The 27627-nt window shown below is 43.4% G+C and overlaps 2 protein-coding genes across 4 annotated transcripts in view; both read left to right on the forward strand.

The window, feature by feature from the left end:
* RhoGEF64C (Rho guanine nucleotide exchange factor at 64C) overlaps positions 1-27627 on the forward strand; it is a 132797-nt gene that overhangs the window by 77635 nt on the left and 27535 nt on the right. For all 3 annotated transcript variants that reach the window (XM_089467977.1, XM_089467978.1, XM_018008484.2), the window contains 3 exons: positions 1067-1110; positions 16672-16856; positions 16946-19406. In XM_089467977.1, the coding sequence (XP_089324103.1) occupies positions 16955-19406 (2452 nt within the window). In that variant the 5' untranslated portion in view covers positions 1067-1110; positions 16672-16856; positions 16946-16954. The remainder of the gene's footprint in view (positions 1-1066; positions 1111-16671; positions 16857-16945; positions 19407-27627) is intronic.
* LOC108612230 (uncharacterized) lies at positions 5201-7500 on the forward strand. Its single transcript, XM_089467996.1, has one exon. The coding sequence runs from the start codon at positions 6790-6792 to the stop codon at positions 7255-7257; it is 468 nt and encodes a 155-aa protein (XP_089324122.1). The 5' UTR covers positions 5201-6789; the 3' UTR covers positions 7258-7500.

The raw sequence follows: 27627 nt of genomic DNA on the forward strand, positions 1-27627 counted from the left end.
AATTTTAATTAAGTTTTTGCCTAGACGCCATGCAACATTGTGGCTGCCACGTCTTGTGGTGCAGCGCTGATGAACTGCCGACATAAGCCGCAGCCCATGTGAGCAATGTATTCCAAGACTTGACGCTAAGGCCTTGGGCGCTGCCGACTGCCAACTGCCTGACTGCTGATGTTGGCTGCCATTAGAAAAACTCTCACTTTGGTCTATTAATGATAATTCACACGGCAGCCTCAAGTGCTTTGTGGTGAAAATTATGCCGCGTTAATTGCACCTGTTTCAAGGCAAACGCAATTTGGCTTGCCTTTGCCCGCTGAGCCATTAAACTGGCTGCTGCGCCCTGCACCACTGCACCACTCCCTCCACCCTCTCTCCCTTTATCAAGCCAAGCAATTGCAACTGCATCTTAAATCTCAATCTGAATCTCAATTTAAATCCAAGTCTGGCCATGACGTGCTGCGGCGTTTTCTAATTGTTGAGTGTTTTACACAAGATTTGCACAGTTCGCTGCACAATTAAAAGCTGTCAAAATTTACCAATTGCCCACGCCCCACGCCGCACGCCCCTCGAACCATTGTGTGTGTGTTTCTGGCCCATCAGCTTTTGAGATTTGAAATCTCGAAATGCCTTTTGATTGTCGCTGACTGCTCTCGGCACCAATTTTAAAATCATTTTCACACACGAATGCATTTCGCATTTCACAATTCGAATTTCGCATATTTCAGCCCCCCCCCCCCCCCCCCGCCTCCTCTCCACCGGAAATGTTTTTGGAGCGCGGCCAGCCACCCACGCGATAATGAACCCGCCAATAGGCGTGAAATCAAGCAAACTTTGTTTATCTTTCCAAAAAAAAAAATCCAAAGAGAAATAATCGTTTTCGTGTGCAAAGATTAAAATGTGCTGCACAAAACGTGCGCAAAGCTGCGAAGCATTTCCAAAAAAAGAGATAAATGAATAAATAAAAAAATGTATATATATATAAATAAATTGATATTGTAGTCTCAACTATATCGACTGCCTACACAGCAATAATAATGATATATTATTTTGTTTCATTATTCCGTTACAGCCAAATGCACTCCGTTCATAGCAGCGAGCCGAAAAATCTCTGAGGTAAGCAACAAATTGCAATATTCTCACGTAATACCCATGTTTTCCGCTGCACAGCAGCATTATAGCGCCTTAGCAGCTAATTATATGTGATTATCGAAATAGTTTTATTCGATTACTATGACTAAATGTAGGAGGAGGAGTGGGCAGCATTAACTACACTCAAAGGAGTTGGAAACTATAATTTAGTGATTTATTTTATGATACAAACGAAATGGGATATTTTTAATATAATATCAGATTTGTTTGACTGCAAAGAAAATTTAAAATATAAACATAATTTCAAAAATTATTATTAAAAATATTTTTAAAAAATCAATTCAATTTAACAAATAAAGTTGTTCAAGAAAATAGTTTGGTACCCTATAAGATTTTTCCTTACTCAATTTTTCGCTGAGTGTACGCTCAACTTCATTTAAAGACTTCATTAAGGTCTGACGTACTCAGCTTTAGTAATTGTCTTTAAGTCGCTATGATGTCTGGGTCATAAAGACTTATACTAATAGTATAATAATAAAAATACACAAGTCATTAGGGCTTAATAGTTGGGCCAAAGTACTTTGGGTCACTCGAGTGGAGCGCATATTGATTTGGTCAGCTTTCACAGCTTCCTATTTTGGAGTGTTATCAAAGTTGACGCTGCGGTTAGCCATGAGCTACATAATAATTAACGCTGAGCATAAAGTTCATTGCGTTTGAGGTGCCACAGAGAGGGCGACGGCGGCTGGACTGTGGGAGGTAGGTGTTGAGCGTCCGGCGCAGACCGCAAGGCCAATCAAAGCGTCATTGAAACGGAAACGGAAACTGCAAGTCAAATGACATTCGGCCGCAGGAAATGAAGCGCCGAAGTGGTCAAGAGAGTGGCAAAGAGGCCGCAAATTAACGCTCAGCGTCTCACTCAAAGAATTCAGCGCTGCTGCTTCTTCGCTTTTCGCCACAAATCTCTGATGAATTATTAAAAATGATCAGAGCCGAAAAAAAATATCAGCCCTGGCCCGGAACGGGGAACTGGAGCAAGTTTGTCACTGTCGCTGTTGTTGTTGTTGTTGCTGTTGTTGCACTGGCTGCAGTTGCAGCTTGTGGCTTGAATGAGCGCTCAAATGAACACCGCAATGAATGTGCGCCGCATGACAAATACGTAAAGTTTCTTTTGAAATTAAGCAGCATTTGCTGCCAATTCTTAACTACATCAGCGACAAACTTTGTCCTCATCCGCCACGCTGTGTCTCGCACTCAACGAGTTTTTCAACGCTATACCCTATTGTGTGTAGGTTAAGAGAGGGTATATTGAAGTCAGTACAAGATTGTAGGTAGAAAATTATAAGTATAAGAGTATAAGTATTAGACGGAGTAGAAATATAATTAGAAGACTCTGTATATAGGTCTCAGACCAATTCCTTTTGATATTCCTCTCCAATCAAATACAACTATATCCATAGGTTGAGAGAGAGTATATAAAAGTCAGTGTCAATGTTTAAGTATAAGAATGAGTATAAGTATAATCAGAAGACTAATTCGATTTGATATTTCTCTCGGATTGAGGACAACTATATCCAGCTACCTAGGTAAGCGGTATCTCTTAATCGTTCACACTGTGAACCTGAATTACTTTTGTGTTTCTTTTGGCTTACCATTGCTAGCACTTTTTGCCAGCTCTCAGTTCTCAGCTCTCAGCTCTTGGCTGCTGCAGGTCCAGGGCCAAGCCGAAGCGCTTGCTCATTTCAAACTTTTGACACAGAAACTAATTTTGGCAAGCGGGTGCTGCCAAGCGAGCAGCCGAGCAGCTGAGCAGCCGAGCAGCTCCTGGAACCTAACTACTGGCTCCTGCTGCCTGGTAGCTCCTGGTGGCTGGTTTGCTGTTGCTTTCCGGGTTTTTGCCATCGTCTTCTGCTGTGCATTTAGTGGCTTTTCATTCTTTTGCTGATTGCAATATTTCATTGCCTTTGCGGTTCGTGTGTTGCATACTTTCCAGCGACGCTGAGGTTTGCCTTAATTAATTGCCCAGCCCGCTCTGCCGCTCAAACAGCACCGAATTCGCAGCGATTGCCGCAGTTGTTCCTCAGTTTCTCTACACTTCTCTGCCCACTTCATCTAGCTCCTGCTGCAATCGCCATTGTCGCCAGACAGCTGCATTTTTCGCGTGCCGCCTGCATTTTAAAGTGCTTCGCCATCGAATGGCACTTTAATTGCCATTTGATTTGATTTACGTCGCCTTGATGATGCCGCTACATTCCTCCCCATCGCCTCTAGTATACAATTAACGCGTAGCCAGCTAGAAGAGGCGTGGCATACCCCACTGCGCTGAGCCTTGACCCAACAAATTTATCGAAGCGCACGGCCATCAAATCAGCGTGTCTAAACTTTGCATATCAAATTTCTCTGATTTACAGCACTTTGATGATGCGTTAAGTGAGTAAGTGTGTGAGTAAACGTGTGTGTGTGTATGTCTCGATGCTGGCAAATAAATTCCACTGCATTGACCAATTGAAACTGACAGTTGAGCAACGAGTTCAGGGCAATAGAAAAAGTAAGCACTTCTCAAAATATGCGAAGGAAATCTAGAAATTTATAGCCAACATCTCACACACTCAGTCAAGTCAATAAAAGGTATTTAAAGCTGAAACATGAAATAAAAAACAATAAAAGCTTATTTCCTGTTTCCTCAGAGCAAAAGTTAAGCACCGCACCTGTAAATAAATGTTATATTCTGAAAGCAACAAGCTCACAAATTGATAAACATTTAAAATCCATATAGGCCACTTTTGTTTTATATTATTTTCTCTGAAATGGCAACATTTGGATCAACTTTTTAATACCCTACATATAATAGAGGTGCGATAGGGAAATGGGTATATTGTTATTTAAAAAAGACTGAGACTATAGCAGCTAAAGAGTGTTGTAGCAAATATATCTATCGCTGCAGCTACAAAAATTCATAATTATTATAAATTATATTCAACGAATTTATTCATCTAAAGAATGATCCATATACTCATTCAATGATATAAATACAAAATAAATAACAGGGTATTTGCTAGTCCATCACAGTTTATAGACAGTTTACCTTCTTGCACTTTTCACCTGTACAAATTCATGCAGAAATGTTTTAATTTCATTCAGCTCTCAACAAACTTTCAATCTGCTAAGCATACACACACTCACATATATGCACACCTACACACACACACACACACCATGCATACACGTAGCATACGTAAGGCAAATGCAAACAATTTTCTTTGAAATTAAACCATTAAATGAGGCCAAAAGGCAAAGCCTGGGATATGAATATTCTGTTGATTCTGTTTTGCAATCATATTTGGCCTCCGTCCGTGTGTGTGTGAGTGTGTGTGCCCGATACGGGAACCTGGTGTGGAGCTGCATGGCATTGGCTTACAGTTTATGCATATAAACTGCCTCAATCAAAGCGCCAGCCACGCCCAGCTCGTCCCCCTCCCCCCCCCCCCCCTTCCACTTCCACAAGCGAGCGTGTCTTAAATACAATTAATGAAAATTTTATTGTACTTTTGAAGAGTTTTATGCGATTATGACAGAGGAGAGAGAGGGGAGAGTAGCAGCCGCATCGAACGATGACCAAATGAGTGCAACAAAATTTTCGCACAAATTGCAACAATAAAAATTAGCAATTGAGATGCGCTTCTTTCAAAGTCAATTAGCAATTTGCAAATACACGGTGGAAAAACTAGGAAAAGGCAAATTAAATAGCGCCTCGCATGGCAACAAATTTCACCCAAGCCAAGTTAATAATGCAAATGGAAACTGGCTATGGAAATGCCAAATGTGAAATACGAATTTTGCATGGCAACGGTAGCTGCATCCACACACACACACACACACATACAGAGATAAATGAAGCAATGGGCTAAAGAGCTGATTTCATTTCATTCGCAATTTAACTCTTGCGCTTATTTGTCTGTCGAATGCAAACGCTTTTTGGAGTTTTCTCTCCTCGAGGGTATTTCGATAATAATATCAAAGACGATGAGTATGAGAGAAGTTTAGTTGGATATAGAGAAAATCCTGATGTAGCTTGATTTTATTTGAAATTTATAAGCATAAAGGTCAATTGACTAGAGTTTGCATATTATAAAAATGCTTGATTGAATTTTATATGTCTATGATGATGACGCAGTTGTGCTACAGAAAAGTCCTGCTCTTGGATTTCTTCTTTGTATGAGTTCCATCTTTTTCTAATATCCCTACTACATTAGATGATAGAAAGTTTTTCATCACTCAACAGCTTTAGATATATCAATATAATAATCGACAAACATTTCTTTTTGAGGGTATTACAATCTCGTCGTGTAGCTACATTTTTCGTCTTTTTTATCTTTGCTCTACCCGCTCAAATTTCTGCAATTACCGTTGCAAGCAGAGCGCGTAGCTAAGAGGAAGGGGGCGGGCAAACAGCTGAGCAGAGCAGCAATTGCATTTTCAATATTTTCAGCAGCAGCAGCAGCAATGGAGGCAGAGGCAGAGGCAGCATCATCATTTTTTTGTACGTTTTGTCCAGATTCTTGTGTACTACGTCTATAAATTTTTAACTACAAGCTCTTGAATGCAATTACTTTTCAATCTTTTTGCCCTTCACAGACTCTCAGACACAGACGTAGACGTTGCGTGTGTGTGTGTGTGTGCTTACATATATATATATAGTTGAGCGCGAAAATTGCTTATTTCAACATTGAAGTTACCCAAGTTGCGCCAGATTTAAAAAGGAAAAGTTTGCCATAATTTTGCCAGAGGTATATCACTTGATGTTGTTGCTTCTCTTCTTCATCTTTTTTTTTTTCGTCGCTCGACTATTTATTTTGTGCGAAAGAGTAGGTTGAACTTTGTTTTATTTGATCTAGAAATTGACATGATTGTTTATGCAGAAAGCAGACAAAAAAAATGGAAAATTGCAATAAAAAACAAAAGTAAATATGAAAAAGTTGTGCGACACTTGCCATTCGTCCATATTTTCTTCTGCCTTCTCGCGCAGACAGTTATAAAAGTTTATCTGCTGATTTAGGAGTCGGAGAACGGAAAACGGAAAACTAGCCGTGTCATACTACGCTAAGTGCGAAGGAAAGCACATTAATCTAAAGGCTTACAGAGCTTAGCGAAAGCCAAGCTCTGGGCGCTAAAAAATAAAAAATAAAACAAACTGAATCGAAATCTGGCCGAGCCGAGAATTCGGCAATAGTCGAACAGCTTTGCGATCATTAATGAAAAACGAGTTGGCAGCTGCTGCCAGCCAGCCAAAACGGACTAGAAACTAATCCTGGTTACCCTTTCGCCTGGACTGCATGCAACTGCTTGTCGAGGCTTGTTCCACAGCTGCTTGGGAAACCACCCAGTGGGATGCTGGCTGCATCTGTATAATCTTTTTATAGGGCAAGCGATTTTTTTCTTCTTTTTTGACTATTGCTAGCTGGACGGGCGGGCGGATTAGCGATCGGATTAAGAATGAACATGTTTGCAAAATACGGCAATTTTATGACGCACAAGCAGATTAAGAATGAATTGTTTTTTATTGCGGCACAAGTCAAAAGTGCAATAGCGGAACAGGTAGAGCTTGCCCAGGTAAGGGTTCACACGGACTGACCTAAAAAAGGACCCGACTACAGGTAGTTCACACGCCGGGCAATGGTATAAAAAGTCGAACAGTCGCTGCAAATGGCATCAAACGCAAAGCAAACTGTGTTGAGGCAACAACTGTCGGAGCAACAGGAGCAGCAAACGATTCTATTGACAATATCTCCACGTCGAGCACAATCAGCAGAAAAGAGCAACATGTCTCGCTATCAGCAACTTGCCAACGAGAGGAGCAGCCGCCAGCAGGAGCAGCAGATGTACTACCCACAGCCGCCCAGTGTGGGTTACCATCTCTACTTGTATCGGGAGCAGCTGGCCAGAAAGAATGTGGAGTACATGCGTCTATCGAAGGCCAAGTACTTCATCACCGAAACACTGCTGGCCAAGACGGTGCGCAACCTGAAAGCCTGCAGCCTGGACGAGCTGAAGACCGTGAACAATCAGATTGTGTTCAAGCACAAGCTCAAGCATCAGATCTACCGCCTGCGAAAGCTGCAAAATCTGGGCATTAGGAATGCCAATCCGCAGATGGAGAGCACTGAGCTCTAAGGAAACCAACGCAAGATCTATCCTAAGTTAGTTTTTAGTGGCGGGCACTGCATGAAATGTAAAACTATCGAATAAGTTCTTAGCTGGTAAATGATTTCAACTGTTGAATGAGCTTTTAATATAACTAAAAGTCATACCTAATAGTTGTAGGCAATTAAAGAAACAATTCAATTTAAATGCAGATGAAATGTCTCTTATATTTTTGGCTTAAATAAATCTGACATATTTGACCGCCACGCAAAACCAGTCGACACACCCACACTACTCTATTACACCTCTCTCTCTCTCTCTCTCTCTCTCTCTCTCTCTCTCTCTCTCTCTCTCTCTCTCTCTCTCAAACCGAGGCTGAGGCCATTTGCGGCAGCAACTAATTGAGTTGCCCAACGTTTTGACATGTGTCAAATGAAAGTCGCACAACTGCCAAGAAATTTCAATTCAACTTACGCAGCGTGCCAGACAGCTATCAGGCAAGCCAGCCAACCACCCAACCACCCAACCACCAAACCACCAAAACACCTAACTGCCTGACAGCCTATTTGCTACTTTATTTATGCATAAACTTGTCTGCTTTGCACTTTTGCAGCCAAACAGCAAACAGATTTGTGATTTGCCCAACACATAAGCATAGATGCACATGCAAAGTGGGCGTGGCGCACAGCTAAAAAGTAAAATGCTCTGAAATTTTATTATTTTCTGAATTAATCCATCTCCATCTCCAGCTATAGCATTTTTTGTTAAACAAAAAAATAATAATAAAAATTGTATGTAAATTAAATTCTTAAATAATATTTCTCTTTTACTCTTCAATTAACATATTAGCTAGCTTCGCTTAGCGGCAATTCGTGCTTAGACTTCGATTCGTAGTCAACATATTCAGTTATTCAGAAAACTCTTCATTTTTATTACAATTTGAATGCAGGTAATGAAACGTTAAGGCAAACAATTGTATACTGCCATCTCTCTCTCTCTCTCTCAAGTAGAGTGGTTTCGCATTTTCAATCCGCCATAATCCCAATCAAGAAATCATATATTTTTTGATGCGAAATCAATATTTAATGAAAATATGAAAAGCTGAAATTGATGTGTTAAATCAATTTGGTAATTCGTAATTCTTTTTACACTGCAATTAAATTTTTTGGCAAAGTGCTTTACACTTAACTTAACGCCAACATAATTATTTACACTTGAATAATATTCATAAAATACCTGCACCACCCACAGTGCATATGTGTATTTGCGTGCATGTAAACATGCGGCATAATAAATAAATGTGGTGCACATTATGTGGGGCCGGTAAGTCGATTTTATTATTGAAAATTGCCTGCGATAAACGGTTCAAAGAGCAAGGGCATGTATACATAATGGATGGGCATGCATATGTGTGTGTGTGCTGATTGCTTAATTGTCAATACACACATGCACACACATACATACGTACACAACTGCCAGCAATTACTGCAATTTGCAAAACACTCAAAAGTATGCTATGAAAAATGTTGCACACATTAAATTTTCCACACAATCAATTTCTTGACACACACGCACACACACAAACACACACAAAACGTCTACCGTAGGCGCTGAAGGACATATGTTAATTTCTATAAAATATATTTATTTATGCAACTACAGACACACACACGCACACACACACACACACAGAGCTTAATCGCTTAAACTTCCTGCTGTCAATTATGATGCATATGAAGTGCTGTTTGTGTCCCAAGTTTTTTCAAGTGTAAGCAATCGCATTTGCAATATAAAGCATATGCTTCTCACATTGTACTACCAACGACTCGACAATTATGCGGCTCTGCTCGGTCAGAGTTGCTTTGCATAACTCTTAAAAACGATTTGCAATGGCTTAGGTAGAATTTTTGCATCACGATTATTATTATTTATTTTTTTTTTTTTTTTGCCATAAAATTTGGACTTAAGGCTCCATTGAATCAGAATTGAAAATATGTTAACAATGAATTGGCTGTTTTAAAATTCAATTCGAGAGCAGCTTCAATGCTTCAATTTCGCCTCACAATGCTTAATTTGACTTGGCTTCTGCAGCTTGCAGTTTAAGCCTTGCTTTGATCATCAATCAGTCCGTCTTTCACATGCTAAGCATAGTTTTTCTAGCCCCGCATAGTTTTCAATTTGCTAAGTCGTAAACTGAAAGCGACAGCTGCGCCTTGGTCGTCGAGTCGATTAGTGCGCTTCATTATGAACATCATTTTCATTATGTTTATTATGAGAAGCTACGCCCAGCCAGCACCGCCCCGTCCCGCCCACGGCTGGTGGCTTCTACAAACAGTTTGTGTTGCTTGTGCCTCGTGCTTGTGCTTGTGTTGGTCGGCGTCCTTGCCGAGCGGTTTCAAGTTAATGCAATAAATAAAATTTCAACTGCACCGCCGGGCCTGTTTAGCCGCATGAAAAGCGACAGTAAGCCCTGCCTGCATAAGAAGTTGCCTGTTTATCTTAGACCGGGCCTGCCTTTTGTTTGCCTGCCCCGGACTCCAGGACTCTGTCGGTCTGCCCTCCCCCAATCTCTGACCCGTTTCTATGGCTACCGACCTGGCTGTTTTCTTTTAGCAAAAGTAAAAAGAGAAAGCCAAGGAGATGGTAAACTTGTGGGAGGCGCCCAGCCAGAAGCCCTGGTTGGTTAGCACAGTTGCTTGGCTTAGCTGGGCTTGCCCTGCCTTGGCTGGACTTGCTGGGCTTGCTTGGCCGGCTGCTCTAATGAGTTTACAAAAAGTTTTGCTTTAACAAATGCGAGGGTGGCCGGCCAGCTGCTAGCTGCCCAGCATGTTATACAAATTGCAGGAGCCCGGCAAAACTGTCATCAACGTGTCCGAAACGTGTGCAGCAGCTGAGACGGAGCCTGAGCAAGAGGCGATGCTGTCATCTATTTGCTTAGCCCATGCCCATTTGTGGGTGAGGTTGTATTGTACCTGTTTACCATGCAACTAGACGACGACTGACTCCGGCGACTATATAGCAAAACTTTTTCGACATTTATGTGCAGCCAGAATATGCATTTTAATTAGTTTAGCAAAGTTGTTGCCTTTCTCTGCCCAGGCTTGGCCCCGTTTTTCGCCTCTGCGTCGGCGTCTGGTTAATTACACAAATTTAATGGCTGCTCTAGCAAATGTTGCTGCTGTTGCTGCTGCTTCTATTGCTGCTGCATTTGTCACTGCGCTTTAATGTGTGTTGCATGCTGCAAAGTTTTGCATGCCTACGAGCTGCAGCCGCAAAACTTGTTAACATTTCACAAAGCAGCAAATTCAATTAGTTGCATGTAGACAACTAAGAACAACGGCAAGTCCCTGCCTGCCTGCCCGCCTGCCTGCCTGACTGCCCAATACACTGGAGCAACTAGTTGCTGTGGGAATTGGGGGTATGTAGAGCTGCATTCAATTGAAGGCTTAGCCTATTGAAATTTGAGTCTTATATATGTATGTGTGTGTGTAGATTATGTTAGATTGGCGTATGCGTAGAGCTCTCTTTTTAAGGTGGTCAGCATGGTAGTCTAGTCTATCGGCCAAATTAATTTATTTACTCTAGCTTCTACTACTCTTTTCAATTTGGGACTGAATCTGTAGATGAAAGCCATCACGCTATGATTGCCTAGCTTGTGATGATAAGATATCTATATTAGGATGAGGTGAAAGACTTTGACGCCTTTCATAGTGGAAGATATATACGATAGGATATTCAAAGAGTTAGTTAGTTCTTTAAAAGTGGTAAATTTTAAGGATACTACGATGATGAGATGTTCAGTTTTAAGAAGAAGAAGAAGAGACGCCATACGATTTATTCATAAATAAGCAAGAAAAGCCGCTCACAGCTGTAACAATTGTTCATACTTAATATACCCTTTCACACATAATAAACAGAGCATAACATACCCTCTCTCTCTCGCCCACTTTCTTTTACCCTTTCTCTACCGTATTCTCTCCCTCTCTCTCTCTCTCTCTCTCTTACTCGGTCTGTCTCTTTCTATCCCTGCTGTCTTCGGCTTGCATTCATTTAACTAAATTACTTAAAGTTGCTGCTGGAGCTGCAGCAACTGCTGGGCACTAACTGCATCTAGCTGTGATAAATCTTTGTCGTCCCGGCGTTAGCAATTTACTTAACAATTTTCGTCTAAGCGTATAAATTAATATGTCCAAGCATAAATCTGTTGACTGTTTGTGGGCGCTGCAGCAGACACTTGATGCAACATCAGCCGAAGCGAGACAAAAAGTGCCAACAACAAAAGCTTATTAGAATTTTCAATAAATTAATTTCAATATAAATAAAGTGCAACACGCCCTTCCTCATTCTCTCTCTCTCTCTCTCTCTCTCTCTCTCTCTCTCTCTCTCTCTCTCTCTCTCTCTCTCTCTCTCTCTCTCTCTCTGTCTTGTATCACTCTGTCAATCTGCCAGCTTGGGCGGCAGTTCATCTTCGTCTTCATTTTCATTTTCAGTTTCAGATGTGCCCCAGTTCTGTGTCCTTTCACGTTGCACACGTCAGCGTGCGGCGCTCTCTTTAAGCAGCTGCTGCACATTTCACTCAGCGCTTCCGACTCCTCCGGCTGCTCATCCCCATGCGCCATCTCGACTTACTTGGCCTGAGCCGTGTTTAGCTGCTTGCGAATTGAGCGCCCCAAAGCGGCGATTATGTCGTCGACTTGCTACATGCTCCACGCCACACGCAACCCCCCTGCCCCCGCTTCCGCCCATCGCTCACCTGTCCGTTAGCTGCTACACATTCGACGCTTCGCTCCTGCTGCGCTCATTGCTCAACCAATTTTTCTTGCTGAATAAATTAAGATGCTCTGCAAAGCGGCTAAATTAAATTGTTAATTTGTATACCCTGTAAGTGGAAGGGATGGGAATGGGAGGTGCTGCTGAGCTATAGATGAAATATATGTAGACTAGAAATATATGTATGTACATATATACTCTCTTATTGCAGAACAACAAGTAATACATACATTTATATAAATTTATTTCCTGCTTGCCATCAGCCTTTCACAATTCATACAGAGCATTCGCCTCTCCATCAGCTTAATCTCTTCAATTTTTGCTTGCTTTACAGCTGCTGCTGTTGCTTATTCACAGTGCGTATACTTGATGTGTCTTTAGTTACCTAAGAGATGCCGCTGCTGCTGCTGCTGCTGCTGCTGCCGTTGCCATTGGTTAGCCTTGATCTGTGAGTCGCCCGTAACTCAACTCAACTCAACTCAACTCAGCTCAGCTTTGTTCTGCCTGCTGCTCTCTCCTGCCGCGCTGGAGCCACTGCTGTACTTAGTTGTTAACTCATTAGGTTTCCGCTGATTTTTAAGCCGCTTATTGTATGAGCTCTGCAGCGCCAACCGCAGCAGCTTAGCCTAGCCAGCTGCATCTCTACAATTGTGTGTGTGTGTGAGTGTCAGTGTGTGTGTATGTATGTGAGCTCTAATTACATTTTAAATGTTTCAAGTATGCTTCTAGCTGCTCCTGAGCTCTTTTAATTGACAAATGATTCGTTCAACTTTAACCTGAAGCTCACTCAATTAGCGGTGACTGCGACAAGTGCAATGCTTCGGTTGGCATTTGTTTTTAGCCACTGTGGCATTGCGTTAACTACTTTTTTATATGACCATCAATCTGTGGCCAAGTTTTGTGGGTGGCACCGGCGCCAGCAACAGCAACAACAACAATAACAGCAACAATCGAGAACTTTTGTGCGCGAAGTCAAGTTGAAAATATATTGGAAAATGCAGTAGTAGTTTTTCCGAGCTTGGCCAAAAGTTTTCTTTTTTTTTTTTTTTTTTTTTTTGCACCCTGATGCGCGACTGGCTTTGCCTCTGCCTTTGCCTAAACTGACGTAAATTTATAATGACAAATTGCATTTGGCACGGAGGAAAAAAAGTGAGCTCTATGGCCAAAAGGAAATGGAAAATGGCGAAGATGGAGAGCTGCAGCCAATTGAGCGTGAAAAATTATGATGCACCACGGCAGCGAGAGAGGGAGAGAGTCGCCGAGAGTCGAGGAGCGAAAAAACGGCTTTCAACTTGGTCAAAAGACAATCACGGCGCTTAATTATGGGCTGAGTGTCAAGAGAGAATTGTGGTAAATCCGCTTAAGTTCAAATTAAACCCTGATGCAAATGTATTGTCTGACGACTAATTGAGCAGAGAAAGAGAGGGAGAGTGAGAGTGAGAGGGAGGCAGTGGCAGAGAGTGGGGGAAGAGATTATAGCTATACATGTGAGCATGTGAGCATGTGGGATATGTGTAAGTGATTCAACAAGCTTAGACACAATTAGTGGGCAACTAAAACTAAATAGCTACAACGGCAACAACTGCAATTAGTGTAATTACATGCAGTTCATCAGAGTATTAGAAGCAAATCTGAGGGATTCGCAATGGCAGATATTTAACCACTGCATCACATTATTGGCCGAGCCAACGACAAGTCTGGCTACAGGCCAGCCGAACAAAGCCACAACAGAGCCTGGCAAACACCTCAAAATAACCTGGCTTCAAATTTCACTCAAAACATTTTGCGCTTTGTAGCTGTTGATGCTGATGTTTGCTTGTGTAGAGTATTTTGAGTTATCTAGGCAGTTTGCTGCAGCTTCCATTGGGGTCTACATGATATGAATGAAGTGATACGAATCAGTCAGACAGTCAGTCAAACAGCCTCATTGGCAGATCAGCTCTATCTAATCTGTAGCTGCCATAAAATGTTCTCTTACTCAGTAGTTCTTCTATTCTATTCTATTAACTATTATTGTGAAGGCAGGGGACTGCTATGATTTCGACAATAAATTATAAATGAATGAGTTGAAAAGAATTGAATGAATTTAGCTTACTCAATGTTGATCTTAATCCTTTCCCTTCTGCTTGCTGTCGCTCATTCTGCAAATCAAAGCTAAGCAGATCAGCTGTCTATATTTTATTACTGTAACTCCACTTTGATCTTCTAAAAATATATATGTATATATAGCTACTCCTATCACATTTGCAAAACAAAGCCTTTGTCTTTAAAATATTTCCTCCTGCTTAGCTTCACCCTAAGCAAATGCTTTCAAGTATCAGCTTATCATATCATATGACATTCATAGGAAGCAGCATTCCTTTGGGTAATCGTATGCAGCTCTAAGAGCATTTTCGGTTCGTCTTTTGAAACTGAAGTATTCTATTTTTATTGTTATTGCGTTTGGGCCGCCAACGGCGCTGGGTCATGGCAACATTTTGCCCAAATGGGCGTCACGCGATAAAGCAAAAAATGACACGTTTTTAATTTTACTTCACACCTACACAACAACAGCAACAACAGCAGCAACAGCAACAGCGCCAACGACAACGACAACAACTTGACAACAGCAACAACTGAGCAACAGCAACAACAAGGAGAGGCAGGCATGTAATCAAAACTGCAACAGAGCAACAGTCACAACAACAACAACCGGCAACAACAACTGGTAACTGGCAACTGGCAACTGGCAACAATGCCGTGGGTGCCAACTATAAGAACGCAATGTATAAGGCGAGCAAGAGAAAAATTAGATTAATCACGAGTGGTTGCCGGAAAAATTGTCAACATTTATCAACATTTTTCAACGCGCGGCGACGTGTTTCGCCAGCAATGCAGCAACAGCAGCAGCACCTCAAGAAAAAGAACAACAACTACAGCAACAGCAACAGCGAGAACAACAGCAACAATTGTAACGGTAACTAAGCTAAAGTATGCCAACGTTTGGTCCAAGGGTCCACATAGCGCCAGTGTCCGGTCCAAGCAGCAGCCGGAGATGAAGACTGAGACGGAGATGGCGACGGTTGCGTTTGATTAATATCCAAAACCATGAAGCGCGCCAGCAGCAGGAAGCTGAGCTGGTCACCGGGAGCAACAGCAACTTGAACTGTAAGCCGCTTGCAAAGATTTTGTGGGCAGGCGGCTGATTGTGAAAAGTGGTCACGATGACGACCAAAAATTCACTCGCGAAAAATGAAAACAAAGTTCAGCAGAACAGAATCAACAGCAACAACAGCAGCAGCGACAGCAACAACAACAACAGCAGCGACAGCAGCAGCAACAGCCGCAGAAATGCGTACAGCAGCGCTGGCCAAAAATGGTCGCCATTGCCCTGTAGCGCCGCCTCTTCCACTTCAACCACCCCTGCCTTGCCCACCTCGTGGTTGCGCTTCTGTCGCCCAGTGAAAGCAGCTTCAAAAGGAACTTTCACAGCTTGACAGGATGCGCGGGGCGGGGCTAGGTGAGATGAGTGTGGTTTATATGCTTTTGACTGCTTTATTTGATTTCCACAGTATACTCGGACAAAGGGGCGTGACAGCTGTTGGGGGCCGCAGGGTGGGTGGCTGGATTCGTCTGTGAAAATTGTAAAAAATTACTTGGGATTTTGTGGGGCACTTCTTGTCTATTTAGGGGTCGAAATTGAGTTCTCAACTTGATTGGATACAACAATACGCGCAATAGCTGCCACAGCCACAACAGCAACAACAACAAGGCTGCAATTAATATTAGGCGAGAGATAGCCTCCAAGAGCAACAAGTGAGGATACTTAGTTGCTTAAGTGATGTGCTAACAGATACGCTGTTTAATTAACAGCAGTACTATCTCTAAGACAGTTCATTATTTTATAAAGATTGAGTGTGAGAAGCTGTTTAAAGTTTAACTATGAGCAACTGTTGTTCAGGCAACTCTGTTGCTTAGAATTGAACACGCGCATTACAATTATTAATTCTGTTGTTAAGATAATAAATTTGAGTGGCATATACTTGCAATTATTCTAAGTGTTAAAGTTCTTGGACCTGGTTATCCTTTTTACTTACGCAGAGCTACCTTTCCAGTCATCATAATGCTTTGTAATGAAATACTGGTTATACAAAATTATACAGCTCTCTCTCATAAAATTGCTATACAGGGTATTAACCACCCTTTGTATAATCAACTGCTAGTAAGAGACCTTAAATTGACTTTAAAGATATATATAGCACACCTCTATAAGCCAAACGGATTTAGGGTATTCAGATATGTCTTTAAAGATACTTTTACCAATATTGCGAAAACACTTTGGCAAGCATTCAATGAATTCCATTTGTGATAATTCCTAGAGAAAATCTATATATCTATATATATGTACATTAAGGTCGTCTTGTATTTATGGGCCTTGGGCCTTGTTAATCTCAGCTATTTGTCAACAGTGTAAGCAGCCGGGTCGTCTCATTAAATTACTCAAAATATTAATGCAGCTGCTTCCAGGCTGACAAGCACCAGGCCGCTTACACACCTCCTTTGCCCCCTGCTCGGCGGGGCTGCGGGTCGGCTCCACATATAATCGCATTTTAAACTTTTTCAATAATAAACTTTTCTAAACGGATTTCCCGCTGGACGTTGCGCTTTAATAATTTTCTGTCATATCCTTTGCAGGCGGGCGAGCAGCAACACTTGATAGCCACGAACTCAAACCGAGAGCTAGCCAGACACAGAGAGAGAGAGTGAGAGAGTGAGAGTGAACGAGACAAACTACATCAAAGCCATTAATTCAAATTGAGGATTATGAGCGCAGCGGCGACAGCAACAGCAACAGCAACAGCAGCAACAACTAGTAAAAGGTGAAGTTGCACAAACTCTGCTTAAACTCTGCTCCGAGCTGAAAGTTATCCAACTAACTCTTTGATATCTCTGCCCATTCTCGTTGCAGCCCACGCCAATGTATGACAAATCAAAGAAAACTTGGAGTCAGCGGCTCAAAATCAGCAGCGACAATAAGAACGCATCTCTAGCCACAGCCGGCGGCATGCAAACCCTTCAGCTGCTGCACATGCAGCAGCAGCAGCAACAGCAGCAGCAGCAGTTGCAGCATCAGCAGCAGCAGCTGCAATACCATCATCAACAGCAGCAGCAGCAGCAGCAGCATCATCCCCATCATCATCTGGCATATCAGCTGCCGCCGCCGCCTGCTGCTCCGCCGCCTGGCTATGAGTTCCTGCCCAGCGCGCTCTCGCGCTCCATGAAGTACGCAGAGCCCTGGATCTATGGCACGGTGCGTGGTATACCCGCCCGCCCCTCCTACGGCTACGGGCACCCGCATGCAGCGGCTATCTTTGCGACGGATGGCGAGCCGGGCGGAGCGACGGCATTGGCCGTTGTGATCTGTTCGTGCGCAGAGTATCTGAACGGCACGAAACGTGATGTGAAGAAGGCGAGCGTGTGCAAGAAGTGCAAAGGTTCACGCCTGCCCCTGGCCACCATCAGTGGTGGCGGCACCGTGCGACTGCCAGCGGCAGCTGCTGCCGTTCGCCGTCCGATGGCGGCGACAATGCGCGTGGTTAGCGCCACCAAAAAGTCACGTCCTACGATTCTGGATCCACAAAAGGATCCCTATGACCTGATGCGACGCACACGGCTGCTATCGCCGGAGCCCAGCGCCGCCGAGTCAAGCGCCAAGGAAGGCAAGTCACGTAGCCGCGAAACAACTGCCACAGCCACAGCCACAGCCGCTGCCTCCTCCAACGGCAAGGCGGCAGCAACTGCCACGAGCATGCAGCGTGGACGCACCAGAACGCGGGCCCAGCTGCCCCTAGCTCGCACGTCGAAGAGCACGCCCACGGCTCCGCCAGATCCGGCCGATTGCTGGCTGGAGGAGGACAGCGAGGCGCTGTTGCAGAGCAGCGGGCTGCTCAGCAAGCGGCAGGCAGCCAGCAATTCGCGACGCTCCATCTTGCGCTGCAATGTGAATCCCTACGAACTGATCTCAGTCGAAAGCCAAGCCAAGACCAAAAACAATGATGACTTTGATGTGGCCGATGCACAGCTGCACGAGGATGAGCACGAGCAATGTCGCCAGCAGCAAAAGCAGCCACAGCTAAAGCAGCCGCAACAGCAACAGAAGCAGCAGCAGCCACAGCAGCAGCAGCAACAGCAGCAGCAGCAGCGCAGCAAGTTCTACAACAATAATGTGGCAGCAATTGCTGGTCAGCGCATTAGCCTGGGCGATAAGTCAAACGATGCTGGCGACTCTAGCGATGGCTATGAACGCATAATAATTGCCACAGAGCCAACGCCGCCCGCAGCTGCAACAGTTGCCAGCAATCCAAGGCGTCCACCGCGCAACAAGAAGCCAGAGGAATCGCCTAATCTCGCACTCGTCGATGCACAGCCAGCGGCAACTGTTACAGCTGCCGTTGCAGCTGCCGTTGCGGCTGACGATGATTCAAGCAGCTCGGAGGCTTATACCGTGCTCACTGTGACGCCCACTTCGCCCGGCATCAAGTCCATACTGAAGCGGCCGACCACACTGGAGCTGAACGCTCCTTTGCTGTCGCCTGACACCGGCTTGACGCCTGCAACGGCGCCTGTGTTGACGCCCGCGGGCAAGTCACAGTTCTATATACCAACGCCAACGACACCGGGGACAGCGACAGCAGGAGCGGGGGGAACAGCAACTGCCACGCCCACGCCAACGCCCACGTCTGCGTCGAGTACACGCAAAAAAGTGCAATTTATGGTTGAGGATAAAATCATAGACACGACTACGGATGCTGCAGCAGTCACGGCGACAACTGATGACAGCGAGAATTCCGTTGTTGTTGCTTCGGATGATGAGACAACGGCAGCAGCAGCAGCAGCAGCAACACCAACAACAACAGCAAACTATGAGTACTACAATCGCAAGCGCAACGCAGCCACACAGCAGGCAGCAGCACAGCAGCATGAGCAACAGCAACAACAGCAGCAACAGCAACAGCAACTGACATTGTCAGCGCTTGAATCTGACATTGATGATGAGTATAACTTTACAGCTTCCGCTGAGCCAAAAGCAACAACTGCAACGCTGGCCACGCATATTACGCCAGATAGTTTGCATTATGAAGATGTGCTGCCGCCTGTGCATCAAATATTTGACAATAGTCGCCGCAGCAGCAACAGCAGCGGCAGCAGCAGCAGCAGCAACAACAACACTGATGCTTGCCAAGTAGCTGAAATTTTGCCAAACTCAACAACTGCTGCTGCAGCTCCTGATGGCTCCAAATTATTATTGTCGGCGTCAAGTCCGAGCCATGCTGGGTCAACAGCAACAGCAGCGACAGCAACAGCAACAGGAACAGCAACAACATCACCGCATGTCACTGCTGCAAATGTTGTTAGCGCTTTAGCAGCGGGTAAGTACAGGGACAACAGCAGCGAAATTCACTGCTGTTGCAGCTATTACTATACATACATACATACATATATACATATATATATACCACGCCCCCTTTTGCAGCCCTCTTAAGCGCCACCCCGCCCCACATTGGCCTTGTCAGGCAACGCGGCAACTTTTGCCTTTTGTTAGCTTTTAATTATGAGCAAAAATTTTGCGCGCTGCATCTAAAAGAATGCACTGTGAGCAGTTTTTCGTATACACTGCGAAAGCGGGCATATTAGCTGCTCAAATAATTCAATTAGTAACTGATTTGAATATGTTAACTTTTTAAGTTTCTCAAGTCAAATTTTTAGTCAAGTAAGAAATAACTTCTGCACTCTTTCACTAATCATTTTACTTATATATATCCATTCCCTACTCACTTCCATAGCTAAGCGACTTCAGCTTACTCTCTCACAGTGCCTTTCGCTTGTCTCTTTTGCCGCGCGTGTCATTCTTTCTCCTTCACTCTCATTCGTCTATCGTGTGTCCACACTTGCCGCAGTGTTTGCCTTTGACTAAAAACGTTGCAATTGTTTGTTAATTGCTCATCAGCATGCGCTAGTGCTCTCTCATTTTACTTTTGTCCTCCCATCATTCTCTCTCTGTCTCTGTCTCTCATTTTCTCTGGGTTTCCTTTTGGTGAAAATTACGTATACGCCAAGTAATCGTCCACTGAATGCATTTAAAATTTCTAATAACTATGAAATAGTTAAGCAAACAATTGCAACACCTAAACTGTCACGCACACTTACTAAAGCGCAAGCACACACACACAGACTCACACTTGCGCACACTGAGCCACACACGAGTCAAGGCAATTGAATTGGCGACGTTTGAATGGAAGCTCTTGTTGTCGTTGACATTGGCGCACCTGCTGCAAGTTCACCGGGTTAACACTATAATCAAGCGCAGGACCAAGCTAAATCCACAGTTGGTGACTGTTAAGGACTTCCTCCCCCCCCACACACACACACACAAGCTGAGCTGCGAGCAGCTGGCAAAGTCAACTTGACATTTGCACCCACAAATGGCAAACCGACTGCGCGATAACTCCCCTAACTATAGGGGATATATATATATATAAATATATGTATTTAGCTACACATATAGACTGTTTGAGAGTGGGCGTGGCCAGCGCCTGCAGATGTTCAACTTTAACTTCATTCAAAGCAAATTAACAGAAGACACAAAAAGTTTTTATTCAATTAAATTTTGACTGCGGCAAATGTCGAACATGGCAAAAAATAGACTTGAGCTGCGTATTGAGTGGGGTGGCTATACTGGGCTACAAGCTAATAAATAATAGAGAAATTGACTGCCCTTAGAGAGTGAGAGAGAGAGAGGGCGAGAATGTAAGAGATAGAGCAACGAATGGAATATTAGACGCCTAAGTTGCATAGCGGATTTTTCAGTTGAGTATAGCTAAGATATATTTCAGGTAGATTATTAGAAGAGTATTCTTCTTAGAGCATTCTATTTACTCACTGCACTGTAGGGAATGTTGTTAGTCGTCTTTTAAGAATACCTGCTGTCGCTCTCTTTCTCTCCTCTGCATATCCAACCTAAGCTACATTTGCTCAGCGATTGCCATATAGAGTCTCTTTAATACTCCCTCAGTTACATTTTAGTTTTCTGCTCGCCCCTCTAGCACACTCCAATCTCATCTGCCTCGACCCTCACTCAAATTTCAATGCCTTTCACTCAACGTTTTCGATTCAAACAGCAAACAGGGTATTGAGCAGTCGGCTGCAGTTGAAGGCATTTTGATGTAGCAGCTGCTGTAACTTTGGCATGCGCCTGTCTTGTGTAGCACAGTGTTATATGGCGCTGGCTGGCTGGCTGGCTGGCATGCCTAATGCCCTGCTATTTCAGCAATGCGGGCTACAAAGACAATGTCAACGCACAAACTGAGGCAAACTGAGGCAAACTGAGGCGCTGGCTGTTGAGCAGCCACAAATGCGATGGTCGCGACAGCGGCGATGATGACGACGATGTTGATGTTGATGACGATGATAATGACTATGGTTGCCTATTACCAGCAACATGGCATGCACTTTATTCTCTGGCATACACCTTCGCCTTCACACTGTCTTCAGCATATATGTGAGAGCCGTGGCGCCCACGTGTCTCTGGCAGACAATTACAAAGTTGCTCCTTTGGCTGGCTGTTGGCTGCAATTTGTTGCATTGTTTGTCGCCTGCCGTTTGGGCTAGAAGGGTACGGAAGGGCAGGAGCTGGGGCTAGTGTCGCGTTCTGCGCCTCGGCCAAGAGTTAAGCACTTGGAACTTTTCAAACTATTTTTGATTTGATTTTTGAAATGAGTGCGCTTACATAGAGCCAGCCAGGCACGCTGTGCAGCTGCCTCTGCCCTGACTCTGCCTCTGCCTCTGCCTCTGCCTCTGCCCCTGCTGTCTCTCTTCCAGCTGAGTTGATTTATAGCGCACGTGTTGCATTTTGCCTGGCTGCGAATCAAAGTGAAAGGCATTAAAGTGATACGAGTCGAGGTCTGTCCCGTTCGCCCGGTGAAATTTGCATTTTTCTGTGTCACACGAATTCGCCAACGCGATTGCTCCCATCATATTTAATGTGCTCGCAGCCCCACAGTCCTCAGTCCACAGTCCACAGCCCCGCAGCGTGTTCCGCGCATTATTAATATTTCATATTTGTCTTTGATAAGCAGCAAAGTATCCCTCCACCACTCTCATTTGAATAAGCCTGCAAATTGAAATCATAGAAACGACCAACGAAAAGCCAAGTTGCTGTAGGAGCAGAGAGGTGTGGGCGTGACTGACTAACAGATAGCCTGTGGGCAGTCGCTAGCTGAGTCGCGACCGATATATGCATTACATGTCAAACTAACTTTCACTGTAGCTTAGCTGGAGAGTTGATATAGAGAAAGGTATAGAAGGGAGAAAGAATATGGCTAGGAACTTCGACTTAAGCGAAATAAGAATACAGCTGTTCATTTAGTATACTAGACTTTCAGGCCGGCTTGAAACTAAACAAAATTTATAGAAATAATATGAAATAAGAGAAGTAAGTGTGAAACTAAGAGATAGCCTTTACGCAAGTTCTCCAGTTCGGAAAGTCTCTTAGTTGGACAGGCGAAGGTCCCGCACATTAGGAATGGAAAGCATTTTATTAATTGGATATATATTCTTATTGACCATTACATATTTTTACTAGCATCTCTAAGCTCCTGAAAAAGCTACATCAATGTACACAGGCTTAATATGAGTGTGCTATACCGATCTCTGCTGCAGTCCGATGCTTATTAAAATATTAGCAAACTATTCTCAAAAGTAATTCAGTTGTAGTGTTGCTCTTACCTGCCCACTATACCCTCCTCCTGCTGTACAGGGTATTCAAAAGTGTGCCACTCAGCTCTATCACAATAGTTTTCCTTTTGTCTCTATTACATATATATTTTCATATATTCAGCATGATTTATCAAACGTTTAATTTGCACCACAATGCATGAGCTCACAATTTGTTGGCTTTCAACAAAATGAACTATGTATATAAATAATTTATGGGATTTAGAAAGATATTTGCATGTCATAAATGTCATAGTTGTTGACTAATTTAGTTTTATATTTCTTAAATATTTTAGCCCATTTAATCTGTTAAAGTTTTATTTTGAATTGCGAGCAAATATATTTCGATTTCTAATGGATCAATATTTAATTTAAATTCTCGCTTGCCGTAATAAATAAATGGAAAAATTGCGCATTTCGTAGCTTAGCGGCCCCGCCCCCAAACGAATTCTCCACGTTGCAAATGGCGTTGCTAATATTTCTTGTTTGCTCTCAAATGCTTTTTTTTTTGTGCTTTACTTTCATGCTCGATTCTCATTTTCATTTCGATTTTCATTTTCATTTGCGTTTTATGGGATTCGCTTTAAATTTCATCGCTCGTCAAATGAAGTGTGAATGAAAAATAAGAGGCGTGGCACACACCCGAAAAGCCCCAACTAAAGAGATTTTTAATATGTGCGCCACAAACGTAATTTAAAATGCCAAAAACAGCTAAATATTCGACTTGGCTCAGTGTCATCTCCCCTTGCCCAGGCTAATGCAGACCCCTCCCTCCCCCTCTCCATCCCACTCGCCTCCCTGCCAGCCCATGCTCGGGCTGTTCCGTTTATCCAAAGGGCGCAACAAAGTTACACTTTGCATTTTACATTCAGCATTCAACATTTTTATGGTTATTTCTCGCTTACGCTCATAACGGAAGTGGAGCCTCATGTCTTCATGTACTTTGCATATTTACACTAATAGAAAATGTGGTTGCCAATTGAAAAACAAAAACAAAAAATGAAGCAAAACAAAAAGAAATGCGCGTAATGACGACGCGATGCTCTGTTTCAGAATAAAACGGAGCAACTGAGAAAAATGAAAAACTGATATGGATATATCTATCTGAGTGAATCAAGTTTGATTTGCAGAAGAGCAAGTGAGGGAAAAAGAGTGAAAGAATAATGTGGATATATGTATGGGTCTGGATGATGCAAGGAAATATGATGATAGGATTCTTACTTTATATATAAGTTTTATTGAGATGAGATGAGAAGATCGAGTCCTAAGCTAGCTGATTCCTGGAATATGATGACTTTACACGACATTTACTTTATATATAAGTTTTATTGAGATGAGTCAAGTAAGATCCTGATGAGTACGCTAGTCGAGTCCTAAGCTAGCTGATTCCTGGGCTGGCCTGACTCAATAGCTCGTTTTGAATTATTCTCAGCTCATCTATAAAAACGTAAATATAAATTACTTTTTAAATAATCTTTAATAGTTTTGCGTGCTTGGCAGCAATCGAGCTCAGCAGTTATGATACAGCTATATCTTTATTTCTCTAGATTCGATAAGAAAGCTTTTACTCATGAAGTGCAGGCTACAACGGCCATATATACCCTTTTGGGCCGCACGAACAGTGTATAACAAGGCGCATGGAAAACTTTGTCATGTCCTTGTTGCTGCTATTGTTGCTGCTGTTGCTGCTGCTGTGTTGCTCCTATTTTATATGCTGCAATAAAAACTGTCGCAGGCGACAGGCCAAGGGCCAGTTTTTACGACTGCGCTGTCGGCGTAGCTGCTGCTGCTGTTGCTGCTGCTGCTGCTGCTACAGTTGCTGGTGGCTTTGGGGCTAGTTGTCCAATTGCTGCGACAACATTTGCATATGGATGTGTTTGTATGCCCAGCGCCCATTCCTCAAACTTAATATATCCTGTTTCCTGATTTTCATGACGTACTTTGGATTGCCCAGCAGCAAGCTCCTGCTGCTCCTGCTGCTGCTGCTGGCGCAGGCTGCCACAGTTTCTAGGTTTTTCGTCTGTCTGCCCGCCGCTCGCTCTCTGTATCTACTTAGCCTGGCTGCATGAGAGCCGTGCTGCACTTTTATGTTTGTGTGCAATTTTCTGTATTTAAGTGCAATTCTATGCAGGAATTTCTGCCTCTGCCGACATGCATATTTGTGTTAAAGCCATTGGCTCAGCCCACCCCCAAACGCCCACTAGATGCTGCTGCTGCTGCAAGCTAATGCCATAAAATGTTCGTTTTACTCGGCTAATGCATACAAATGCCTGATGCGCATTTTGCATTACAAAAAAATAGAAAAAACATTGAACGCGTCGTGTCTTCCTTTCTTATGTATAAAACATTCATCGCCATTCAACTTGGCATTCAAAAATCCTAAACCATCGAAATATCTCGGTTCAAAATATACAGAAATAAAGCCAACAGCAGCAGTGAATTAAATCTTGGCATAATATGCCCAGACCCAGAGAGAAAGCTCCAGCTGAATGTAGCAAAACAAATAAGCAAATCTCTTTTTAGACTTTTAACTCGAGTGAAGGCTGCTTCCTCTTCCGTTGCTTCAGCTCAGAGTTGAGACGACTCAAGTCGTTGCAATTTATGGAAAACATATGCAGCAACGTGCACAATTAGCAGCACTGGGCGTATTGTGGGCGGGTGGAGGCGTGGCAGCGGCCATTTTGTGCAGCACTTGAGACATGCTAAAGCCAAACTAATTTTCCAGGTGTTTTCGGCTCGACTGCTGCCACTTCTGCTTTCTTTCACTGGCTTCCATTTCATAATGTTTCAATGTACGAGTGCGGCTAGAAAGGATTTTCTGCTTAAATAGCTGAAAAATGTTGCCAAAATGGAGCGTAGCTCATTCGGCAACTGAAAGTTTTCTCAAGCAGCTGCACTTTTCGACTTCCAAAGTGTGTGGAGAATGCAGCATGTTAATCAGCAGTGGATGAGCTCGGAGTACTTCAGACACGCATTCTCACAATATAACGAAGTGTAATCAAGCCTTCCTACTTACATGAGCTACATTGTAGACAGCATATTTGGTCATTGAAGGCCACTGTTCTCGATTGCTATTTATATTTCCTTGCTGTAGTGCTGTAGTAGGTCTGCTATCGATTTAGTTGGAAAATAAATTAAGTTTGCTCACGTGAAGAGAGAGCGAGGGAGAAGGACCGCAAAGTTCTCAAATGAAGCAAAGAGATGAAAATGCAAGCGGACAGCAGAAGACAAATGCACTGGCATTAAGGATGCGCCGCCTCCTGCCAGACGCCAGGCGTGTGCCGAGCGCCGAGTGTGGCGCTAAAATATACGGATGTCACTCTCAATTTCTCGCAGTGCATGTCAATGATGGCACAAACTTGGCTCCACCAACTTGGCTGCACAAGCAAAATGTAAAAGAAAATCTATCAATAAGGCAGTCGATGTCGCTGGCCGCAACTTGCCGTCTCTTTCTCTCGCTCTCGCTCTCTCTTACTCTCTCTCTCGCTCTCTCTTTCTCTAGAAGTTGTTTAGCCAAAAGGTAGCAAAATATTTGGCATTAAATAAAAGTGAGAGATAGTGCCTCCTCTCTTTCTCCCTCTCTCTCACTCTCACTCCCCCTTTCTTTCTCTCGTTCTCCTTCTCAGCAAAAAAACTGAGCGGTCAATGGGCCAGTTACAATTTTGTGATTGCTATAACAATTTTTTATGCGCTTTGTTGCTGTTGTCGCATGCAAAAGTTGCCTTTTGTTTTGCAACATTTGTGATGGACAGGGCAACCAAATGAAATTTGCTGCATCTCTTGAGAATTTTTGCGACAAAGCCAGTAAATCGAAAACCACAACGTTGTCTTCGTCGATGCTGCTGCTGCTGCAGCTACTGCAACAGCTGCTGCTGCTTCCGTTTGCTTGGTTTATGTATGGGCTGACAACAGGAGCAGCTAGAAAACAACTGCAACATTCCTAATACCACTTGTAATGAAAGCAACCTAAGACCCAGCAACTGACAATATGTTCCACTAAGATATACCCTGTAGGCGGACATAACTGAGAGTTGTCTTTAGAGAAATGTACGAAAAAGATTATTATTTAATCTATGTGATTTATTTTAGATTAAATGAGTATGGAGTAGCAAAGTAAAAACGATATTTATCGATTTTCATGAGAGTAATATAAGTGAAATATAGAATCTCCCTAATGCAGAGAGTTATGTTTCATAGACCTAGACTACCATAGAGTTTTCTTGCTCTACTCCTTCGTAAATTCTCTCTCTCTCTCTCTCTTTCACATAACTCATAACACCCACTCTCAAACATTTACAGGGTATATTAGGCAAAGACTGTTTGAGCTCAGGGCCAGAGAATCGACAGCACGATTGTTGTAATGAAACGTAACGAAACAAATCAAAGCATGCGCCACGTGAGTGGCCGAACATGTTCATCTTGATGTGGTCAGAGCAAAGGGCACATAGCAAAGGAGCACTGGACAGCAGTGGTGGCAGTAGTAGCAGTGGCCCTGGGCCAGTGGCTGGGCTGGGCAAAAGAAATTATAAAACACATGGTGGCCCCAACACTGACTACGACTACAATATTTGTTGAAGTGTATGAAATGCTTGCATATTACTTCTCTTCGACTGTCGTTGCTTTACTGTGGTTGCTTTCAGCTGCCTCTGATTGGGTAACTGTGTCTCGGTGCAGCTGCGAACGTGTTGGGGTTTTGCCAATGCCTGAGGTCACCGGAAGTGACCCGAGGAAGACAGCAGAGAGACACAGCAAATGCTGTTGTGTGAATAACTTTGCTGCCGGCAAAAGTTATTATTGCCCAGAGCTTGCAGCTTATTTCGTACTTTTGAAATACTGGGTGCTAAGAATCAGTCAATCAATAGTGATGGGCAAGCAAAG

Source organism: Drosophila arizonae, chromosome 4, assembly GCF_054131065.1.
Source record: "Drosophila arizonae isolate 15081-1271.41 chromosome 4, UAZ_ARI_1.0, whole genome shotgun sequence".
Taxonomy (NCBI): Eukaryota; Metazoa; Arthropoda; class Insecta; order Diptera; family Drosophilidae; genus Drosophila; species Drosophila arizonae.